Source organism: Schistocerca nitens, chromosome 2 (genome assembly GCF_023898315.1).
Source record: "Schistocerca nitens isolate TAMUIC-IGC-003100 chromosome 2, iqSchNite1.1, whole genome shotgun sequence".
NCBI lineage: Eukaryota > Metazoa > Arthropoda > Insecta > Orthoptera > Acrididae > Schistocerca > Schistocerca nitens.
In genome coordinates, this window is record NC_064615.1 from 36,442,102 (window position 1) to 36,464,030 (window position 21,929).

The window sequence follows — 21,929 nt, forward strand, 5'->3', positions numbered from 1 at the left end:
CTGTAAGAAAAGCAAAGCTTTCACATACAATATTGGTCTCTAATGCAAGAGAAGATAAGCTTCCATACACAATCTTGATCTTTCTGCGCGTGTTACACTCTAAGATATATCACACAAATGTGCCAGTGAAATTTTTAATAATGACATAAATGTCTGATCTTCTGGGCTCAAAATTCTTCCAAATGGCTCATCATCAAATAGTTGATTTTTAAATGAGAGTCAAACACTGTGTGATTCAAGAAATTCATTGTACATTCTCGCACACAGTTCAAGTTGCGTAAAAGGAAATTTACTTTGAAAGTAATGCTTTTCACACCCCTATTCACAATATTTTCCCACAACCTGTTAGAAATAGGTTTGTTTCAGCAGTTGCCGGAGAGTGCCAGATGACAGGCATAACCGCGCTTGTGCAGCTACAACGATGTAGGAGGCCTGTATGTTTGTACTTTTAACACATTAAAAGATCTTACATTATGTCACAAAAGAAACAAGACATCAGAAGATACCCCAAGAGCATCAGAATTTCGAAAACCATACTAAAACCTGCACATTTGAAGTGCATACTTAAAGTGCACGTTCATTTGTCCAGATTCCCAATGAAGTAGGCCTCAACCTGATATTAAGCTTTTCAGTGTGGTTTTTGGGATGTAAATTTTCTTGGAGTGCCAGTATTGCATTATCTTGTGTTTCGTTCTTCATTATGGCATAATTCCATATATGCTAGAAGACGAAAACACGCTTTTGAAATTAGCCAATAGTGTGGAATTAAACACTTCGTTTCAAATACAATGACTGCCTCAGCGGAAAAGATTAATAAAAGTCAAATTTCTTTAGCAAACTGATAAAAACAATTTCATTGTCCTGCAAGGGGATTAATGCTCAACTGTCAGTCAGAAAGGTGGAAATAAAATAAATACTGAAACTAATGACAAATTTTTGCTTCATCAAATTTTTGCTTCCTGTAATTGTGTGGTGCTACAGAAGAATGCTGAAGATTAGATGGGTATATCACATAACTAATGAGGAGGTATTGAATAGAATTGGGGAGAAGAGGAGCTTGTGGCACAACTTGACTAGAAGAAGGGATCTGTTGGTAGGACATGTTCCGAGGCATCAAGGGATCACCAATTTAGTACTGGAGGGCAGCTTGTAGGTAAAAATCGGAGAGGGAGACCAAGAGATGAATACAGTAAGCAGATTCAGAAGGATGTAGGCTGCAGTAGATACTGGGAGATAAAGAAGCTTGCATAGGATAGAGTAGCATGGAGAGCTGCATCAATCCAGTCTCAGGACTGAAGACCACAACAACACAACACAATTATGTGAATGTATTTTAATTCACTTGATGGCTTCCGGGCACAGCAATCCGTTTTGTTTTCATTTGATGTGAGAGCATTAAACGAAGAGGAAACAGCAAGATCACTAAATATAAACATGGGTCACGTGGAGACTACCCACTTCCCCACTGTAACTCAGACTGCTCTGCGCATCAGACCTGGATGTACGATATTTCTGATCTGGCCCAATACTTGATAGCTGAGGATATTTTGCCTGTCTCTTGCATCTTTCACACCTCATGGAATAATCCTACCACAGCTGGCTCTTCCAAAACTATCACTAGTTCCGACAGAATGTTGTCTGCAGCTCATAATCAACAAATTGTGGTCAGAGTCCATATTTGCTCCTGGAAATGTCTTAACAATTTAAAATCTGGTTCTGAAACTACAGCTGTAGTTTCCCCTTGGCTTCAGTCTTTTTTTGCAGTAGTAGCACAGTAGTGCCATTTTGGTTAATGTTACAGATCAGTCAATCATTTTGACTGTTGCCCCTGCAATAACTGAAATGGCTGCTGCCCCTCTTCAGGAACCACACATTTGTCTGACCTCTTAACAGACACCGTTCGTTTGTGCTTGCACCTACAATATGACTAGCTGTATTGCTGATGCACAGCCTCACCAATGGCAAGATCCGTGGTTCACAGATGAACATGTATTCCACTATATAGAAAGAAATAAAGTTAACAGGGCAATTGCTATGCTATATTAAAGATATATGGCACGTTCAGGTTATTTACCACATTTTCGTTTTCATTTGTTCTTAATAATGTGTTTATTTGAGAATTTCCCCACCCTTTTGAGAGTCATTTTATCAAAAATGGTGATATCTTACGTTGTGTAATTAACATCAAAACACAATGAATCTTTATATCTTTGAATTTCTCAGTTTCACTCCACTGTTATTTATGTATTTACCTTGAACTGCTCCTCAGAACAAATAACAACTCTATGAGGACCACTAGTATCTGGCAGTTTTTTAAGTCCTTTCTCAATTTCAAATGGTTCAGGCAGTGGAACATTAATGCCATCTAAGACAGCCACACTTATCACTGGTGCTCTGTGTTTAAGTTGAATCTCTTTGCCCAACTGACAGGTAACGTCTTCTTCTGTTCTTCGTTGTCCCACTGGTACAGCAATGGTAAACACATAAACTGTACCATTGTTTGTCCCTGCCCAAAGTGTAGCTGTTACTGACTGCACTGTAAAATGGAAAACATAATCTATTAATTTAGTGGCAAAATATTTTACTTTGATTACCAAGTACTGAGCTTTTTACCTAAATGATTTTTTTTTAATTCAAACTTCAACAAATGTCTTTTTAGCCATTCTCACATTTAACAAAATTATTCACAAAAATTTACATATTTGTAGAAATATCCTTACACTCTTAACAATTTCGTACGTAAACAACAGAAAACAGAATGAGGGAAGGCAACTACAAACTAAGACATTAACAACAGAAACCATAAACACGTAACTAGAACTGAAAATACAGGACAGCTTTGCATTTGGATCTTCCCCAGAGGAATTATGAATGAGGTGTTGGACTGAGAGCAGAACTGGCAGTGGGACAGACCAAAATATTGTTGAACAGGACCGACGAGTTGAACAGGACTGACGAGTCAGAGAGGGGGAAGACCATTTGCCTTGGGATGATTGTTTCGACTTTTGGAGATTGGCAGAAGAGCCAGACGGCTGTGAACTCTAGGTATGAAAGAAATCTTTCTGGGAATAATCTTTCTGAACTGACGGTTCACTGGCTGTGTTGCAACCGTCTTTGGCAGTGAGGGCGAAGAACGGGTAGCAGAATCTACAGCCTGGGAAGCGGGAGACGGAGTGTCAGCTTAAAGGTGAGGCGATTTTGCCCCCATCGAACTGAACTGTAAGTCACAAGTTTGCGTAGCCATGTTTTTCGTGGGACGGGGAGAGGCTAACATGTTGCTGTAGCTTCCAGAAGAAGGGACATTCAGTTTACGGCTCGCCAACAGTTTCCGGGCAACAGGAAAAGGTACCTTCTCCTTCACCCTCATCTCCTGAACAGCCTGCTCGTCTTGATAGATGCGACAAGAACGAGAAGAGGCAGCATGTTCTCCATGACAATTAACACAGCGGGGCGAAGGACGAGGACAGGCGCCCTCATGTGCATCCCTGCTACAAGTGACACATTTGGCTGCATTTTTACATGGCGTGCTGGTATGATTGAATTGGTGGCATTTATAACACCTCAATGGACTGGGAATGTAAGGGCGCACAGAGATGACTTCATCTTAGTAGGGAGCATTAACCAATCGGAAGTAAGGAACAATGTGCGAGTGGGCACCAAATCGGCAGCTTCCTTCTCCATAACACGATCAGATAGATAATTAGTTATTTCATACTCAGTCAAACCATCCAACAGCCGGGTGTAGATACCATTGCGGGACAAGTGAAGTGTCCTGTGAGCCTACACTTTTATAGGATATTCATGGAGGATTTGGGCCTTGTGTAGTTTCTGGGCCTGGAGAACACTATCAATTTCCAAAAGCAGAGTACCATTGCGGAGATGAGAGCATGACTTCACAGGCCCGGCGATGCCATCCACGCCTTTCTGTATAACGAAGGGGATAACAGTAACAAAAGTCTGGTTTTTGTCTAAACGTGAGAGTACTAGATATCGAGGCGCAACAGGAAGAGACATTGAAGCAGGAGCCTCATTCCACTTTCTTTTATGTGAAACACTTGGAGAAAGAGAAGGAAAGCCAGTCATTGGGAAGAAGTCCCCCATGATTGCCAGCATCTCTAATGGCATGCTCCTTCCAGCCAGGGGCCCTCCAAAGGGGAGCCCCCTCCTTAGGTGATTGTCCTCACCTTAGGTCACACTTCCCGAACGACAGACGGAGGGACCAATCAGCAGAGGAGGAAGGTAACACCTCGGGTAATCACCCATCCCTGGGCCAGGCCTGTACCAGGGGGTACGTGCGGTTCCTACATGCCAACCCGGGGCTGGGAATTACCCATTACCCAGTCTCCTGCTACACGGCAAATGCCTTGGTGGCCATCAGGTGCACGCAGGGAGAAGAAGAAAAGATAAGAAGGAAAGGAAGAAAGAAAGAATGGCCTCAAATGCCACAGCGGAGGAAAAAGAGAGCAGAACAAGGAAAGAAAGGAACAAGGAAAGAAAGGAACAAGGAAAGAAAGGAACAAGGAAAGAAAGGAACAAGGAAAGAAAGGAACAAGGAAAGAAAGGAACAAGGAAAGAAAGGAACAAGGAAAGAAAGGAACAAGGAAAGAAAGGAACAAGGAAACAGCGGGAGCGGAACAAGGAAACAGCGGGAGCGGAACAAGGAAACAGCGGGAGTGGAACAAGGAAATAGCGTGAGCGGAACAAGGAAAGAGCGGGAGCGGAACAGGGAAAGAGCGGGAGTGGAACAGGGAAAGAGCTAAACAGGGAAAGAACAAAACGAGGAATAAGTAGTGCAGGGAAAGGGCAGTGCAGGGAAAGGGCAGTGCAGGGAAAGGGCAGTGCAGGGAAAGGGCAGTGCAGGGAAAGGGCAGTGCAGGGAAAGGGCAGTGCAGGGAAAGGGCAGTGCAGGAAAAGAGCAGTGCAGGAAAAGAGCAGTGCAGGAAAAGAGCAGTGCAGGGAAAGAGCAGTGCAGGGAAAGAGCAGTGCAGGGAAAGAGCAGTGCAGGGAAAGAGCAGTGCAGGGAAAGAGCAGTGCAGGGAAAGAGCAGTGCAGGGAAAGAGCAGTGCAGGGAAAGAGCAGTGCAGGGAAAGAGCAGTGCAGGGAAAGAGCAGTGCAGGGAAAGAGCAGTACAAGAGAGAATATTCCTACAAGCAAACCAATGCAAATGAGCTTCAAGAGCCCATGGAGGCACGAGACATCTCCCCAAGAGAGGGGAAAAGGACAGGAGAAGAGGAGACAAGCAGCACAGAAAGAGAAGCTAGCGCTCTCTCTCTCTCTCTCTCTCTCTGTCTCTGTGTGTGTGTGTGTGTGGGGGGGGGGGGGGATTAAGATGAGAGGATACATAGGTGATGGGAAGGTGAGGAGACAAGGATGGTTCTGATACCATGTCTGAGAGCACATGGTATAGCGTGGAATAGATCATCGCAGGTCAGACAAGTGCAATGATGGTAGGCAATAAAAACTGGAGCTGGTAATGTGGCAGAATATGGAGCTGTCCAAGTTTGGTGTGATGCTGTGCACGAGTGGGCAGTGTGAGTTGAAGCATTTGAGCTAGCATATAATTGGTTACAGAAAGACACAAGGATGTAAACAGGATCAGAGTGGCGCAGTAGTCATATTTACACTACAGAAAGGGGGGAAATGAGTTGAGGTTTTAATAAGTCACAGGGAGGGAACACCATGTGGCTGGAACTGCAGGGCACAATGTGATGCAAAACAAAGAAAGGAAAAGGGGATGACGTATAAATCAGAAGGACAGGAGGTCAAGGGGCACACAAGAGAAAGCAGACACATGGGTTGGTGCAAGGCAGGCATGGAAAAGTTTTAGTCCATACTGAGGACTGAAAAAATGCTCCTGGGCGGACAAGAGAGTACAATGATTCACACTTTTCGGTGTTTTGGATTGTTGTATTTGTTTTGGGGAAATTATTAACATTTTTGGGTACAATTATGAGGTTTTTGCTTTTCTTTACAATTATTTTTCAGAAATTCAAAAACAGCAGGTAAAAATACAAAAATATGAGGTACCTCATTGCCCACATAATTTAAATTTACAAATTTTATGTTAAGTTTGGCTTTTTTATAAAAAACAAACTGATTTTGTGTACAGCTAAATTCATGTGCTGAAGTCCAATATTGTTCATATTCTTAATAAATGGCAGATATTTGAATTTTAGCATATTGTCACAATTATGACAGAAACACATGTTTTAAGGAGAAAGAATGAAGTAAACCAAACTTAAACAATGATCTGTTATTTAATAAAATTAACTGTGAAGACGTTCATAACAACAAAGTATTACAAACTAACTGTGGAGAAAATATCAATATATTAGTAGCAGAGGCTGCAGGTTGGCAATTGATTTCTTACAAAGTCAGCACAATGTACTTAAGAAACTGGTTTGTTTGGTATTGCACAATAAAGCGAACATTGAGGGAATCAGTGTCTTGTTAATTAATCAAACCCTGGACAAACACATTCTGCAATCCATGGCAATGTACACTTTTCTGGACTTCATTGTTATAGATGTTTTTGTGATGTTCTGAGTAATGTAACGACTTTTTAATGTACAATTATTGTAAACAAGAGTACAACAAATGAGAAGTTAATGAGAAGCCTTGCTTATTTCAAAAGTCGAATATTGACTGGAGCAAGACTAAATATGAGGAAGTTTTAGCTCTCAATTAGACTTTACTTTGCCACTGGATATCACAGTAAAGAACCAGCAGACCATCACACACTGCATCTCAGTTTCTTCTAGGTTACAACTAAATCAGATGGTTTTGTTGCACAGGGCTGATCAAAATTCCTACCTTAATTCCCAGAAACAAATCTGGAATGAACAGCAGTGGGTGTCTTGCAATTTTCAGACCACAAAATGTATGTCTGCTCCCTTTGTTTTAGTACCGTATCACCCCACCTTCCTCCACAAGAAAATGAATGCATGACACATCTGTGATAATTTTAGTGAGAAAGTTTCATTTTTAACAAATGCATGTTATTATTAATTATATATCAAATAACAGGAATCTGACTGACCGCTAATGATGAAGGTCTTTGCAAAATATAAACACCGAACCATGCTTCCAAGAGAATCGTCAACAGGTCTTGCTTCGACCTGACGTTCCACTGGTTTGGCTTCAACAGGACTGAGTGGTGCTGAGGATGGTGTTGATGCTTCTGCTCCACTACAAGTTTGGAAATGGAAGATAAATTAGCCAAATCGGTAGATAACAGAAACATAATAAAGTATGTTAATCAGTTTACAATTATTGTAGGCAGTACATTTAAGTAATATGTACTGTGCTACTGATACTAAACTGCAACATATTACATTAAATCATTTAATGACAGACACCTACTACTGAACACACCAAGAATGTTCATAGTGAAAATGTCAGACAATATTACATAACTTTTTTTATATAAGTGCTGTAAAGCTGTTTGGTACCAAAAATAAGCATGCACAATGAAATTTCCATTGTTACACTAATGGAAATTGTGATGGATGTCACGAAATTTGCATTAATAGTGTGACAAATACATAAAAAGCTTTGAAAAAATAATGCAAATCCCAGTCTTTTTCACGCATTTTAAAAATTATCCAGACATTTTCTAGCAAATATAAACCGTTCAGCAATGCTTCATTGGTGGCAATAGTTCCTTTCACATGGCCATAATAAAACTAATAGCAGATTGCTTTTGTTGTCAGGGAAGAGGAGGAGACCCACTAAGTCAAATATGGCATTTCTAGTTCACTGTAACAAGATACTCTACCTTTGGTAACCCTTTGGACAGGCGCCTTTAGATGCTATCCTAGTTTCTTTTGCCAAGCTTCGGAAGCATTACTAAATAACATCATTTTGCAGTTACTAACCCCCTCCCCCTCCTCTTAGACTTGGTACTTTGATGAGCTGTTCATTTCACAAAAGAGAAAAACATAAAAATGTCTTCAAAACAACTTTTTTTTTTCAAGTTCATATTTTTTCACACACTCAAAACGACACTGAGTCAAAATTTGAGCAGTACCATTTGAGCAGTACCATTTGAGCAGTACCATTTGAAACTAAATTGAAATTTTGAAGTTTAATTTCAGTTCCCTCCTCCAGACTGAAGTAACTTTTGATAAACTGACAACTTTTACTAGACTTCTGTTTGGGATGGTTCATTGTTACTGTAACAATGTTTTCCAAAGGACAACACATTACCACATATAAAAGCTGAAAAAACATTAACATTAGCCTTGGTGTTTGCTCTAGTTGATATAAATTGTGGGTCATACAACTTTTACTAGTTTGGACGTGCAGTCTGATGTTCGGAAACTGAGTTTGTGTTTAGCAATGCGGTATAAAAATGTATACAACTCAGCAGCACACTGCAGATCAAATCTTTTGCTTTAAAAAATGTCTCATTATTGGTGAGGTGGTACAGTATAGTACCATTAATAGCACTCCTATATTTAGTTGTATGCACTCTGTCTTTAATATCACCCTGTGCTTTATATGCAACAGGAAGAAAAAAAGAGAGATTCACTATTGCTGACATCACACATGGGGAGCAAGAGGGGGATTGGACAGAGAGGGAGAGGGAGGGGGCATGGGACGGAGGGAACGGGTGTGGGAGAGGGGTGCAGGTAGAGGAAGAGATGGAGAGGGGTAGAGAGGGGAGGGCAGGGGTAAGTAGATAGTGAAGGCGGGAGGTGGAGGCGGGGAAAGTAGGGGGGGCAGGCAGAGAGGGGAGAGTTGCGGTTGCAGTGGGGGGAGTCGAGGGAGGAAGTTGCATGGGGGTTGCCGGGGAGAGAAGCATTGCAAGAGGGGGGGGGGCAACGGGTAGTAGAGGGGGGGCAACGGGTAGTAGAGAGGGGGCAGAGGGTAGTAGAGAGAGAAAGAGGGGGGGGCAGCGGGTAGTAGAGGGGGGCAGAGGGTAGTAGAGAGAGAAAGAGGGGGGGGGCAGAGGGTTTTAGAGAGAGAAAGAGGGGGGGGCAGAGGGTAGTAGAGAGAGAAAGAGGGGGGGGCAGAGGGTAGTAGAGAGAGAAAGAGGGGGGGGCAGAGGGTAGTAGAGAGAGAAAGAGGGGGGGGCAGAGGGTAGTAGAGAGAGAAAGAGGGGGGGCAGAGGGTAGTAGAGAGAGATAGAGGGGGGGCAGAGGGTAGTAGAGAGAGAGGGGGGGGGCACAGGGTAGCAGAGAGGGCGGGGCACAGGGTAGCAGAGAGGGCGGGGCAGACGGTAGCAGAGAGGGCGGGGCAGACGGTAGCAGAGAGGGCGGGGCAGACGGTAGCAGAGAGGGCGGGGCAGACGGTAGCAGAGAGGGGGCAGACGGTAGCACAGAGAGGGGGGTGGGCAGACGGTAGCAGAGAGAGGGGGGTGGGCAGACGGTAGCAGAGAGAGAGGGGGGGGCAGACGGTAGCAGAGAGAGAGGGGGGGCAGACGGTAGCAGAGAGAGAGGGGGGGCAGACGGTAGCAGAGAGAGGGGGGGGCAGACGGTAGCAGAGAGAGAGGGGGGGCAGACGGTAGCAGAGAGAGAGGGGGGGGGCAGACGGTAGCAGAGAGAGAGGGGGGGGCAGACGGTAGCAGAGAGAGGGGGGGGGCAGACGGTAGCAGAGAGAGAGGGGGGGCAGACGGTAGCAGAGAGAGAGGGGGGGCAGACGGTAGCAGAGAGAGAGGGGGGGGCAGACGGTAGCAGAGAGAGAGGGGGGGCAGACGGTAGCAGAGAGAGAGGGGGGGCAGACGGTAGCAGAGAGAGGGGGGGCAGACGGTAGCAGAGAGAGAGGGGGGGGGGCAGACGGTAGCAGAGAGAGAGGGGGGGGCAGACGGTAGCAGAGAGAGAGGGGGGGGCAGACGGTAGCAGAGAGAGAGAGGGGGGGGGCAGACGGTAGCAGAGAGAGAGAGGGGGGGCAGACGGTAGCAGAGAGAGAGAGGGGGGGGCAGACGGTAGCAGAGAGAGGGGGGGGCAGACGGTAGCAGAGAGAGGGGGGGCAGACGGTAGCAGAGAGAGGGGGGGCAGACGGTAGCAGAGAGAGGGGGGGCAGACGGTAGCAGAGAGGGGGGGCAGACGGTAGCAGAGAGGGGGGGCAGACGGTAGCAGAGAGGGGGGGCAGACGGTAGCAGAGGGGGGGGGCAGACGTTAGCAGAGGGGGGGGGCAGACGGTAGCAGAGGGGGGGGCAGACGGTAGCAGAGGGGGGGGCAGACGGTAGCAGAGGGGGGGGCAGACGGTAGCAGAGGGGGGGGCAGACGGTAGCAGAGGGGGGGGCAGACGGTAGCAGAGGGGGGGGCAGACGGTAGCAGAGGGGGGGGCAGACGGTAGCAGAGGGGGGGGCAGACGGTAGCAGAGGGGGGCGGCAGACGGTAGCAGAGGGGGGCGGCAGACGGTAGCAGAGGGGGGGGCAGACGGTAGCAGAGAGGGGGGGCAGACGGTAGTAGAGGGGGGGCAGACGGTAGTAGAGGGGGGGGCAGACGGTAGTAGAGTGGCGGGGTGGCAGAGGGTAGTAGAGTGGCGGGGTGGCAGAGGGGAGTAGAGTGGCGGGGTGGCAGAGGGGAGTAGAGTGGCGGGGTGGCAGAGGGGAGTAGAGTGGCGGGGTGGCAGAGGGTAGTAGAGTGGTGGGGTGGCAGAGGGTAGTAGAGTGGCGGGGTGGCAGAGGGTAGTAGAGGGGGGGGTGGCAGAGGGTAGTAGAGGGGGCGTGGCAGAGGGTAGTAGAGATGGGGGGTGGCAGAGGGTAGTAGAGAGGGGGGGGGTGGCAGAGGGTAGTAGAGAGGGGGGGTGGCAGAGGGTAGTAGAGAGGGGGGGGTGGCAGAGGGTAGTAGAGAGGGGGGGTGGCAGAGGGTAGTAGAGAGTGGGGGGTGGCAGAGGGTAGTAGAGAGTGGGGGGTGGCAGAGGGTAGTAGAGAGTGGGGGGTGGCAGAGGGTAGTAGAGAGTGGGGGGTGGCAGAGGGTAGTAGAGAGTGGTGGGTGGCAGAGGGTAGTAGAGTGGGGGGTGGCAGAGGGTAGTAGAGTGGGGGGTGGCAGAGGGTAGTAGAGTGGGGGGTGGCAGAGGGTAGTAGAGTGGGGGTGGCAGAGGGTAGTAGAGTGGGGGTGGCAGAGGGTAGTAGAGTGGGGGTGGCAGAGGGTAGTAGAGTGGGGGTGGCAGAGGGTAGTAGAGTGGGGGTGGCAGAGGGTAGTAGAGTGGGGGTGGCAGAGGGTAGTAGAGTGGGGGTGGCAGAGGGTAGTAGAGTGGGGGTGGCAGAGGGTAGTAGAGTGGGGGGGGGCAGATGGTAGTACAGGGGGTGGGTGCAGATGGTAGTACAGGGGGTGGGTGCAGAGGGTAGCACAGGGGGTGGGTGCAGAGGGTAGCACAGGGGGTGGGTGCAGAGGGTAGTACAGGGGGTGGGTGCAGAGGGTAGTAGAGGGGGTGGGTGCAGAGGGTAGTACAGGGGGTGGGTGCAGAGGGTAGTAGAGGGGGTGGGTGCAGAGGGTAGTAGAGGGGGTGGGTGCAGAGGGTAGTAGAGGGGGTGGGTGCAGAGGGTAGTAGAGGGGGTGGGTGCAGAGGGTAGTAGAGGGGGTGGGTGCAGAGGGTAGTAGAGGGGGTGGGTGCAGAGGGTAGTAGAGGGGGTGGGTGCAGAGGGTAGCAGAGGGGGTGGGTGCAGAGTGTAGTAGAGGGGGTGGGTGCAGAGTGTAGTAGAGGGGGTGGGTGCAGAGTGTAGTAGAGGGGGTGGGTGCAGAGTGTAGTAGAGGGGGTGGGTGCAGAGTGTAGTAGAGGGGGTGGGTGCAGAGTGTAGTAGAGGGGGTGGGTGCAGAGGGTAGTAGAGGGGGTGGGTGCAGAGGGTAGTAGAGGGGGTGGGTGCAGAGGGTAGTAGAGGGGGTGGGTGCAGAGGGTAGTAGAGGGGGTGGGTGCAGAGGGTAGTAGAGGGGGTGGGTGCAGAGGGTAGTAGAGGGGGTGGGTGCAGAGGGTAGTAGAGGGGGTGGGTGCAGAGGGTAGTAGAGGGGGTGGGTGCAGAGGGTAGAAGAGGGGGGTGCAGAGGGGGGGCAGAGGGTAGTAGAGGAGTGGCAGTGGGTAGTAGAGGGGTGGCAGTGGGTAGTAGAGGGGTGGCAGTGGGTAGTAGAGGGGTGGCAGTTGGTAGTAGAGGGGTGGCAGTGGGTAGTAGAGGGGTGGCAGTGGGTAGTAGAGGGGTGGCAGTGGGTAGTAGAGGGGGGGGCAGAGGGTAGTAGAGGGGGGCAGAGGGTAGTAGAGGGGGGCAGAGGGTAGTAGAGGGGGGCAGAGGGTAGTAGAGGGGGGCAGAGGGTAGTAGAGGGGGGCAGAGGGTAGGGGACAGAGGAGCAGGGGGAGCGAGAGAGAGAGAGAGAGAGAGAGAGAGAGAGAGAGAGAGATATGGTGGGGGGGGGGGAGGGAGAGTGCTTAAAAACAGAGTTTTTGAACATGTAGGTTGAAAAAAACGCTCCCACTCATTGAATTCTAATCCTTGGAAATTTTTGGAGCCCCAGAGAGCACTATTTAGCCAGAACTGTTGAGGCTAATCCGGAACGTACGGTAAGCCTACGGTCAACCCCACACACTAATCACGATAAATTATTGATTAAATTCCCATTTCAAACCTATTCATGATAGGGAATATATACATTATGTGATTCTTACATTTTTTTAGTATTTGTGGAAACACCACCGCAATGGAGAGGATGTTTATCGTGTTTTCTTAGATGTGAAGTTTGGTGCAGCAATGGTAACCCTGGTTCCTGTAAGATCACCGGGATGAAACAGCGGTTGTTGGTACCACTGGGCCTTCAAGGCCTGTGGCGATAGTGTTTTTTATTGGGATCAGAAATAAGTCATTACCAACGTTTCAGTTAGCGTAATATAATTTATACCTACTATGTAATGATATAATTAACTCTCAGTAATGTTAGGGAAGGCAAATAGGAATCTGAGTGTGTCTACTATAAGAAAGCATTAGTACATTCAGAAAATAAAATGAGAATGGTAGACACTGTATGCAAGGATTAACACGAACTGAAAGATTTAAGTTTGTGAAATAAGGAGGCAAGTGAAGAGAAATGGGGACAATCTAGACATGCTAAGTCGAGTTGTTTGTGTGTATTATCAACCACTCAACTTTGTCATCAGCGATATTTCACGTTTCATGATCTACATTACATACACTCAAACATAATTTTTCCTGTCCCATTATTCAATTTCTTGTCTGTACAAAAATTTACTTGGCACAGTGTGCTTTCAATTTTAAATACAATAGTAGCCAAACAACCATATCGTTCACTGTGCAAAAATTTTCCCAAAACTTGAAAGTTCACAGAAACCTTTTTCTACATAATCCTATAGCTTCCTGGTTTACACATTACTCTATCAAGTTTCTTCCACTAAGGCTAGAAATTAATTATTTTCAATTCCATGTCCAAAGTAAACCCTGCCTGCTCTCAGCTTTGTTTTGCGTATTATTGACAATAGTTATCCAAACATTTTAAGAAAACAAAATGTCTTACTTCTGGTCTCTTTTACATGTTCACAATCATTTTCTGAACCCAAGATTACAACAGTAGTGTAAATGTAGAGTTTTATATCCATACGTAATGAGTAAGAGCATGTGGGCGTGAATATTAACCTCTCAAGTACATACTTGGGCATTAAGAATATCTGTAAAAATTTCTTGTGTGGCTGAAGTAGAGAGGATGTAAAATGCTGTGGCAACAGCAAGAAAAGCTTTTCTGAAAGAGAGACATTTGGTAATGTTGGACAGATGTTTAAGTTTTATGAATTCTTTTCTGAAAATATTTGTGTGGAGTGTGACCCTTTATGAACAATGAACAGTCCGCACACAACAGAAGGGTAGAAGTTTTAAAATTGTAGCATTACACATTAATGTTGAAAATTAGATGTGCAGCTCGAGCCACTAATATATTGGATAGGCACTGTATTATACTGGGGAGAAAAGAGCTTTATTGCACATTATGACTAAACGAAATGATAGATTGATAGCAGAATGCATCCTGAGGCAACAAGGAATAATTAATTTGGTAATGGAGGTAAGTATGGTAGGTAAGAATTGTGAAGTAGGATTGAAACTTTACTGCAGTAAGGGGAATTAAGCGGATATAGGCTGCAGTAGTTACGCCGAGATGAGTAAACTTGTACAAGATAGATTTGTGTGTAGAAGCACATCTAACAACTGTTGCGCCAAAAGCATGATTTTTTTTTTTCTTTTAATTAGGGCCAAGTCTGAGAAAACACCATTAAAAGTTATCCTCTGATACCCAACAAAGATTCAGTTGCTGCTTGGATGTATCAATGATCTGTTTTTACATGAAGTTGACACTTCAATAACATCTACACCTATTCTCTGCAAACTAATGTGAAGCTCATAGCAGAGAGTATGTCTCGTGGTACCAGTTATTATGGTTTCTTCCCGTTCCATTCACATACGGAATACAGATTGCTACTCACCATATAGAGTAGCAATCTGTCCTTTCCATAATATTGTCATTATTCCATCATGGGCTTCCTATTGTTTAAATACCTGGATGTAACTTTGCAGGGATATGAAATGCTATGATCTCATAAGCACAGTCATGGGTAAAGCAGGTGATAGACTTCTGTTAATTAGTAGAAAACTTGGAAAATGCAATCAGTCTACTCTTGTAAACGAACGTGGTACATTGCTCAAGTGTGTGGGGATGCATACCAAATAAGACTAGCAAGGGATATTGAATGTATACACAGAAGGGCATGGTCATAGGTTTGTTTGACCTGTGGGAGAGAGTTTTACAGAGCTAGTGAAGAAACTGAATTGGCAAACTCATGAAGACATATATAAACTATCTGCAAAAGCCTTCTTAAAAAAAAAATTTCAAAGACTGGCTTTAAATGATGACTAACAATATACTACGACCCTCCTATGGATCATTCACATAAGGATTGTTAGAAGAAGATTATATTAATTACAGTAGGCACAGCGTTAAGTCGCAAATAGGCACAATGAAAGGACTGTCTGGCCCTGGCAGCCAGAGACTGAGATCATTGTGTGTGTGTGTGTGTGTGTGGGGGGGGGGGGGGGGGGGAGGCCATTTTGACCACAGGCTTATTTGTTTGATAGTCTTTTTGTTGTGCCTATCTGCGACTCAACATCTAGATTAGATTAGATTAGATTAGTTTTCGTTCCATAGATCCATGCTGAGGAGATCCTCGTGGATGTGGAACATGTCAATTTTTTTTTTTTTTTTTTTTTTTTTTTTTTTTTTTTTTTTTTTTTTTTTTTTAAAAGCTGAAGTAACAATACATGCAGCTTTACTGTATGATTAAATGATGATGGCGTCCTCTTGGGTAAAATATTCCGGAGGTAAAATAGTCCCCCATTCGGATCTCCAGGCGGGGACTACTCAAGAGGACGTCGTTATCAGGAGAAAGAAAACTGGCATTCTACGGATTGGAGCGTGGAATGTTAGATCCCTTAATCGGGCAGGTAGGTTAGAAAATTTAAAAAGGGAAATGGATAGGTTAAAGTTAGATATAGTGGGAATTAGTGAAGTTCGGTGGCAGGAGGAAAAAGACTTTTGGTCAGGTGATTACAGGGTTATAAATACAAAATCAAATAGGGGTAATGCAGGAGTAGGTTTAATAATGAATAAAAAAAATAGGAGTGCGGGTTAGCTACTACAAACAGCATAGTGAACGCATTATTGTGGCCAAGATAGACACGAAGCCCATGCCTACTACAGTAGTACAAGTTTATATGCCAACTAGCTCTGCAGATGAAGAAGAAATTGATGAAATGTATGACGAGATAAAAGAAATTATTCAGGTAGTGAAGGGAGACGAAAATTTAATAGTCATGGGTGACTGGAATTCATCAGTAGGAAAAGGGAGAGAAGGAAACATAGTAGGTGAATATGGATTGGGGGGAAGAAATGAAAGAGGAAGCCGCCTTGTAGAATTTTGCACAGAGCATAACTTAATCATAGCTAACACTTGGTTCAAGAATCATAAAAGAAGGTTGTATACCTGGAAGAATCCTGGAGATACTAAAAGGTATCAGATAGATTATATAATGGTAAGACAGAGATTTAGGAACCAGGTTTTAAATTGTAAGACATTTCCAGGGGCAGATGTGGATTCTGACCACAATCTATTGGTTATGAACTGCAGATTGAAACTGAAGAAACTGCAAAAAGGTGGGAATTTAAGGAGATGGGACCTGGATAAACTGAAAGAACCAGAGGTTGTAGAGTGTTTCAGGGAGAGCATAAGGGAACAATTGACAGTAATGGGGGAAAGAAATACAGTAGAAGAAGAATGGGTAGCTCTGAGGGATGAAGTACTGAAGGCAGCAAAGGAACAAGTAGGTAAAAAGACGAGGGCTAATAGAAATCCTTGGGTAACAGAAGAAATATTGAATTTAATTGATGAAAGGATAAAATATAAAAATGCAGTAAATGAAGCAGGCAAAAAGGAATACAAACGTCTCAAAAATGAGATCGACAGGAAGTGCAAAATGGCTAAGCAGGGATGGCTAGAGGACAAATGTAAGGATGTAGAGGCTTGTCTCACTAGGGGTAAGATAGATACTGCCTACAGGAAAATTAAAGAGACCTTTGGAGAGAAGAGAACCACTTGTATGAATATCAAGAGCTCAGATGGCAACCCAGTTCTAAGCAAAGAAGGGAAGGCAGAAAGGTGGAAGGAGTATATAGAGGGTTTATACAAGGGCGATGTACTTGAGGATAATATTATGGAAATGGAAGAGGATGTAGATGAAGATGAAATGGGAGATAAGATACTGCGTGAAGAGTTTGACAGAGCACTGAAAGACCTGAGTCGAAACAAGGCCCCGGGAGTAGACAACATTCCATTAGAACTACTGACGGCCTTGGGAGAGCCAGTCATGACCAAACTCTACCATCTGGTGAGCAAGATGTATGAGACAGGCGAAATACCCACAGACTTCAAGAAGAATATAATAATTCCAATCCCAAAGAAAGCAGGCGTTGACAGATGTGAAAATTACCGAACTATCAGTTTAATAAGTCACAGCTGCAAAATACTAACGCGAATTCTTTACAGACGAATGGAAATACTGGTAGAAGCGGACCTCGGGGAAGATCAGTTTGGATTCCATAGAAATGTTGCAACACGTGAGGCAATACTGCCCTTACGACTTATCTTAGAAGAAAGATGAAGAAAAGGCAAACCTACGTTTCTAGCATTTGTAGACTTAGAGAAAGCTTTTGACAACGTTAACTGGAATACTCTCTTTCAAATTCTGAAGGTGGCAGGGGTAAAATACAGGGAGCGAAAGGCTATTCATAATTTGTACAGAAACCAGATGGCAGTTATAAGAGTCGAGGGGCATGAAAGGGAAGCAGTGGTTGGGAAAGGAGTGAGACAGGGTTGTAGCCTCTCCCCGATGTTATTCAATCTGTATATTGAGCAAGCAGTAAAGGAAACAAAAGAAAAATTCGGAGTAGGTATTAAAATTCATGGAGAAGAAGTAAAAACTTTGAGGTTCGCCGATGACATTGTAATTCTGTCAGAAACAGCAAAGGACTTGGAAGAGCTGTTGAACGGAATGGACAGTGTCGTGAAAGGGGGATATCAACAAAAGCAAAACGAGGATAATGGAATGTAGTCAAATTAAATCGGGTGATGCTGAGGGGATTAGATTAGGAAATGAGACACTTAAAGTAGTAAAGGAGTTTTGCTATTTAGGGAGCAAAATAACTGATGATGGTCGAAGTAGAGAGGATATAAAATGTAGACTGGCAATGGCAAGGAAATCGTTTCTGAAGAAGAGAAATTTGTTAACATCGAGTATAGATTTAAGTGTCAGGAAGTCGTTTCTGAAAGTATTTGTATGGAGTGTAGCCACGTATGGAAGTGAAACATGGATGATAACCAGTTTGGACAAGAAGAGAATAGATGCTTTTGAAATGTGGTGCTACAGAAGAATGCTGAAGATTAGGTGGGTAGATCACGTAACTAATGAGGAGGTATTGAATAGGATTGGGGAGAAGAGAAGTTTGTGGCACAACTTGACTAGAAGAAGGGATCGGTTGGTAGGACATGTTTTGAGGCATCAAGGGATCACAAATTTAGCATTGGAGGGCAGCGTGGGGGGTAAAAATCGTAGAGGGAGACCAAGAGATGAATACACTAAGCAGATTCAGAAGGATGTAGGCTGCAGTAGGTACTGGGAGATGATGAAGCTTGCACAGGATAGAGTAGCATGGAGAGCTGCATCAAACCAGTCTCAGGACTGAAGACCACAACAACAACAACAACAACAACAACCCTCAATTTCAGTTTCTGTCTCACTCGTGAGAGATTGTACACTAACTTTTGGCGCTACTAACAGCCTTTTACATACAACCAGAATTTTTTGGGGTTTTGTGAAAGATCATTTAACAATATCGTCATTGAAGGCTTCAAGCATAGCTGCCTTGGCAGCCAAACGTATCTCATTCAGCTTATCTCTATCTATAGCTTTGTTTTACATCTATTATGCGGTAGTCTCTGGTTCTCTAGAAGTTTCTTTATAGTGACGTATACCATTGAGGGTCCCTCACCTTATGAAATGTTCTACTGGGTACATATCTGTCAATTGCACAGTCAACTGTTCTTTTAACCTTGTGACATAGTTCCCCTACATGCCCCTGCCCTGTGCTGAAAGTTTCAAGTTCCTCACTGAGATATGACATTGTAGCTTTTTTATCTAGTTTACTGAACACACATAGCTTTCTACTTGTTCATGGTCACTGATACAAATGTGATGTGGGCATCCTCAAAGAGTTCAGGTCTATTTTTTTGCATCTAGTCAGTAAGATAAGACTGTTGAACAAGTTACATGCACTCACAGGAATGATGCCTTGAAGAATGAACAACACAACTACTTCTAAATCCTAGTAATTGCATTCTGACAGAATATTACATAACCACATGGATCAGAGCTATGTTAAAATCATGGTGACCTCACCTATATTATATTTCCCAGACTGCCAAGTAAGCTGTCAACACCTGACTGGCTCAGGATTTTATTAACTATGATGAGACTTTTGCCTCTTGTGTGCACTATAACAGACACTTCTGCGTGTGACTGAAGAATGTGATTAGCAACTATCCAGCAGAAAATCAGAACATCACGTAATTGGCCTACCATTAAAATAGTGAAATAGCTTTGAAAAGAGAAAATGGATTAATATATAACTAAGGAGTCTCTACCTTCAGGCTTTTATCACAAATGGAAATAGTCTCACGAAATGCACGCAACTTGTTCATGGAATTTCAAACTGTTTGTAGATGAAGCAAATGTGTATCTAAAGAGACGTTTTGTCTATGAGGTTGTTAACCTTATTAACATTTACAGAGAACCAGGAGTTTATATAGTGTAAATATAACGTGTACAAAAATGAAGGAAAAAATCTAACCACAGCAGAGACCCTCACAATAAATGGCACACAGTGACTTTGTTGAGGCATTATGAAGCGGAATATGAATGACACTATATTTCACTTCTTTCCATTCAGTCCTTACAGTTATGGCTCATGAATAATGTTGTTATAGTTGAAATTTAGATGGAAAGGCTGGAACTGTTTCCAAGTTCTTGTACACTTGTTGAGACTGATCCCATCAACTATTTACTGCCGCTTTCACTGATGTTAAAATTTTTCTTCTTCTTCTCTTCTCTGAAATGCATTTCAATTAAACAGGGTTACCATATATCCTCCTTTTCTCTGGACACGTCCTCTTTTTGAGGCTACAAAATGTGTCCGGGGAGATTTCACAAAAATCTGAAAAATATCCTCTTTTTTTGGGCTCTGAGAAAAAAATGAGTTCTGAACAACAGAAATCAGTCACCACTCTAATTAATTGTAAATAAATGAAACTAACAATTTTACAAAATTTTTTCCTTAGGTTCCATAAGTTTATTTTCGTGTTATCGTTGACATCATTACGATGTTGTTTGTTCACTCTTGATGTCATTTTTCAGAAATAATATACTGAACTTGGAGAAAGAATCAAATTCTATAGTCAAATCTATTTCTGTTTTACAATCTGCTTTAGGAACTCTTGAGGAAAGATACAAACACAATTATCTGTCCTTAAAAATAAAGGCAATACATGCTCATAAAATGGAAGGTCATTCACAGGAGTGTGACAGCTTTGGCAGAGAGATGACAATTGGGTATAGTTCTACTATTTAATACCAAAAGAAGCGGATGGCTCAATTTTACCAGTTTGGACCATTCAAATGGATACAGCTCTCATAATACCCATTTGGGAGGATGCTGAAAACTGTATCACACATCTCAACAAACGAACAAACGAACAAATAAATGTCAATGTTAATGATATCAGTTTTGTAATTTGATAAAATTTTTGAAAGACTATCAACAGAAACATACTCAACCAGCAGCAGAAGTGTGGTGTGCATATTTCAGTCAGTCATCTAGTATTGTTTGTTATTATGAACTGCAGAAAATTTCAAATTTCTTTTTTCTTTATCAAGTCATAATGCTATTATGAAACATGTCTGTTCCTCTGTAAACACACAGTGGGCCAAAGCCAGGAATAGACTGAAGAAAAGGGAACATAAAAGGTGTTGTGTATGTCCAGCACAATTTAACACACTTTAATTGCTTGAGCTTTTATGAATATTTGTTGGGAAACAAAAAGCTGTTAAGAGGGTTTTTCTCCATCTCCAAATATTCGACGCATAAAAGTGGAAGAGACAGTGACAAGATACTCGAGTGTAGTGATGACGAATAAACTGCCAAGTATGGTATATTTAGTATTAAAATAACCACAAAAATCCACTATTTGAATATAGAATAGCTTTACACAATTTATTTTTAAGTTGTAAACTGCATGATTTCATCAATAAATTATGTTCTCTCTTTTTATATGTATGGTCGTCTTTTTTTATGATGAACACATTGTAGCTCTACAATGAAAGCTATTTATTTAAACTGTTGTGACAGTTTCATATTGCACGAACCTTTCTGTCAGGTGCAAGGATATACAATTGACAATCAGAGCATGACAAGTGTGTTGTGATGGACTAGGAATGAATTAGAATTGCTACAGATGTAAAAAAATCAGCATTTCACTAAACTGGATATTACTGCTCAAACATGACATAAAACCACACATAAGTCTTAAACTATATACAAGCACTGTACGTACACAGTAACAGCGTTGTAAAACTACAATAATACACACAGCATGAACAAAAAAGGTGCTACAAAATTGTAATTTAAAGCAAGGTAAATTCTTGCTAAAAGTGCAGCATTCTACAGGTTTCTCACTGTACAATTTTAGTGATATGCACTGTTAAAGAAAAACAGCCAAACAAAACTTAAATTAACTAAACAACATTATGCAGGTTAGAATACCAGCACAGCTACTGTACCCAGAAGACTGTGGGGAAAATATGCAACTACATAAACATTCTCAAAAACACAAAAATTGAAATTTTACCCTGTGTGTTCATGTATGGCTGTAGTTACTTCTGGGGATAGCTCTTGACCCTCTGCTACATCCTGAAGACTAATGTATGAAAATCAGTAAACAACAGATAGCTAATTTAATACCATTACTATTGCATGAAGTGTATCATACAATTTTTGTGGAAAGTAAAGTGATGAGATGTCAAGAGAATTTATACAGATGTCTGTAATACATTTAGATGCAAGGAAGGTAATGCTTCAGATTGTCAAGAAGAATAAGAGGAAGAAGGGAACAGTTTGTGTGGAGTGCAGGAAAGGTAGCTTATACTGCAATACAAAATATTTATTTTGTGGTAACTTAATATTGGATATAAACTGAACACAACACTACACACACACACACACACACACACACACACACACACACACACACACACACACAGAGAGAGAGAGAGAGAGAGAGAGAGAGAGAGAGAGAGAGAGGGGGGGGGGGGATGGTGGTGAGGACCCTCC

At 43.5% G+C, this 21,929-nt stretch overlaps 1 protein-coding gene across 7 annotated transcripts in view; it reads right to left on the minus strand.

The window, feature by feature from the left end:
* LOC126235704 (lethal(2) giant larvae protein homolog 1) overlaps positions 1–21,929 on the minus strand; it is a 337,149-nt gene that overhangs the window by 110,163 nt on the left and 205,057 nt on the right. For 6 of the 7 annotated variants that reach the window (XR_007544801.1, XM_049944464.1, XM_049944463.1 and 3 more), the window contains 3 exons: positions 21,448–21,516; positions 7,040–7,188; positions 2,253–2,536 (listed from right to left, as the gene is read on the minus strand). Coding sequence is in view for 6 of the 7 variants with exons in the window: in XM_049944464.1 (XP_049800421.1) it covers positions 2,253–2,536; positions 7,040–7,188; positions 21,448–21,516 (502 nt within the window). In the remaining variant the exon portion in view is untranslated. The remainder of the gene's footprint in view (positions 1–2,252; positions 2,537–7,039; positions 7,189–21,447; positions 21,517–21,929) is intronic. The other variant, XM_049944461.1, reaches the window with a different exon arrangement.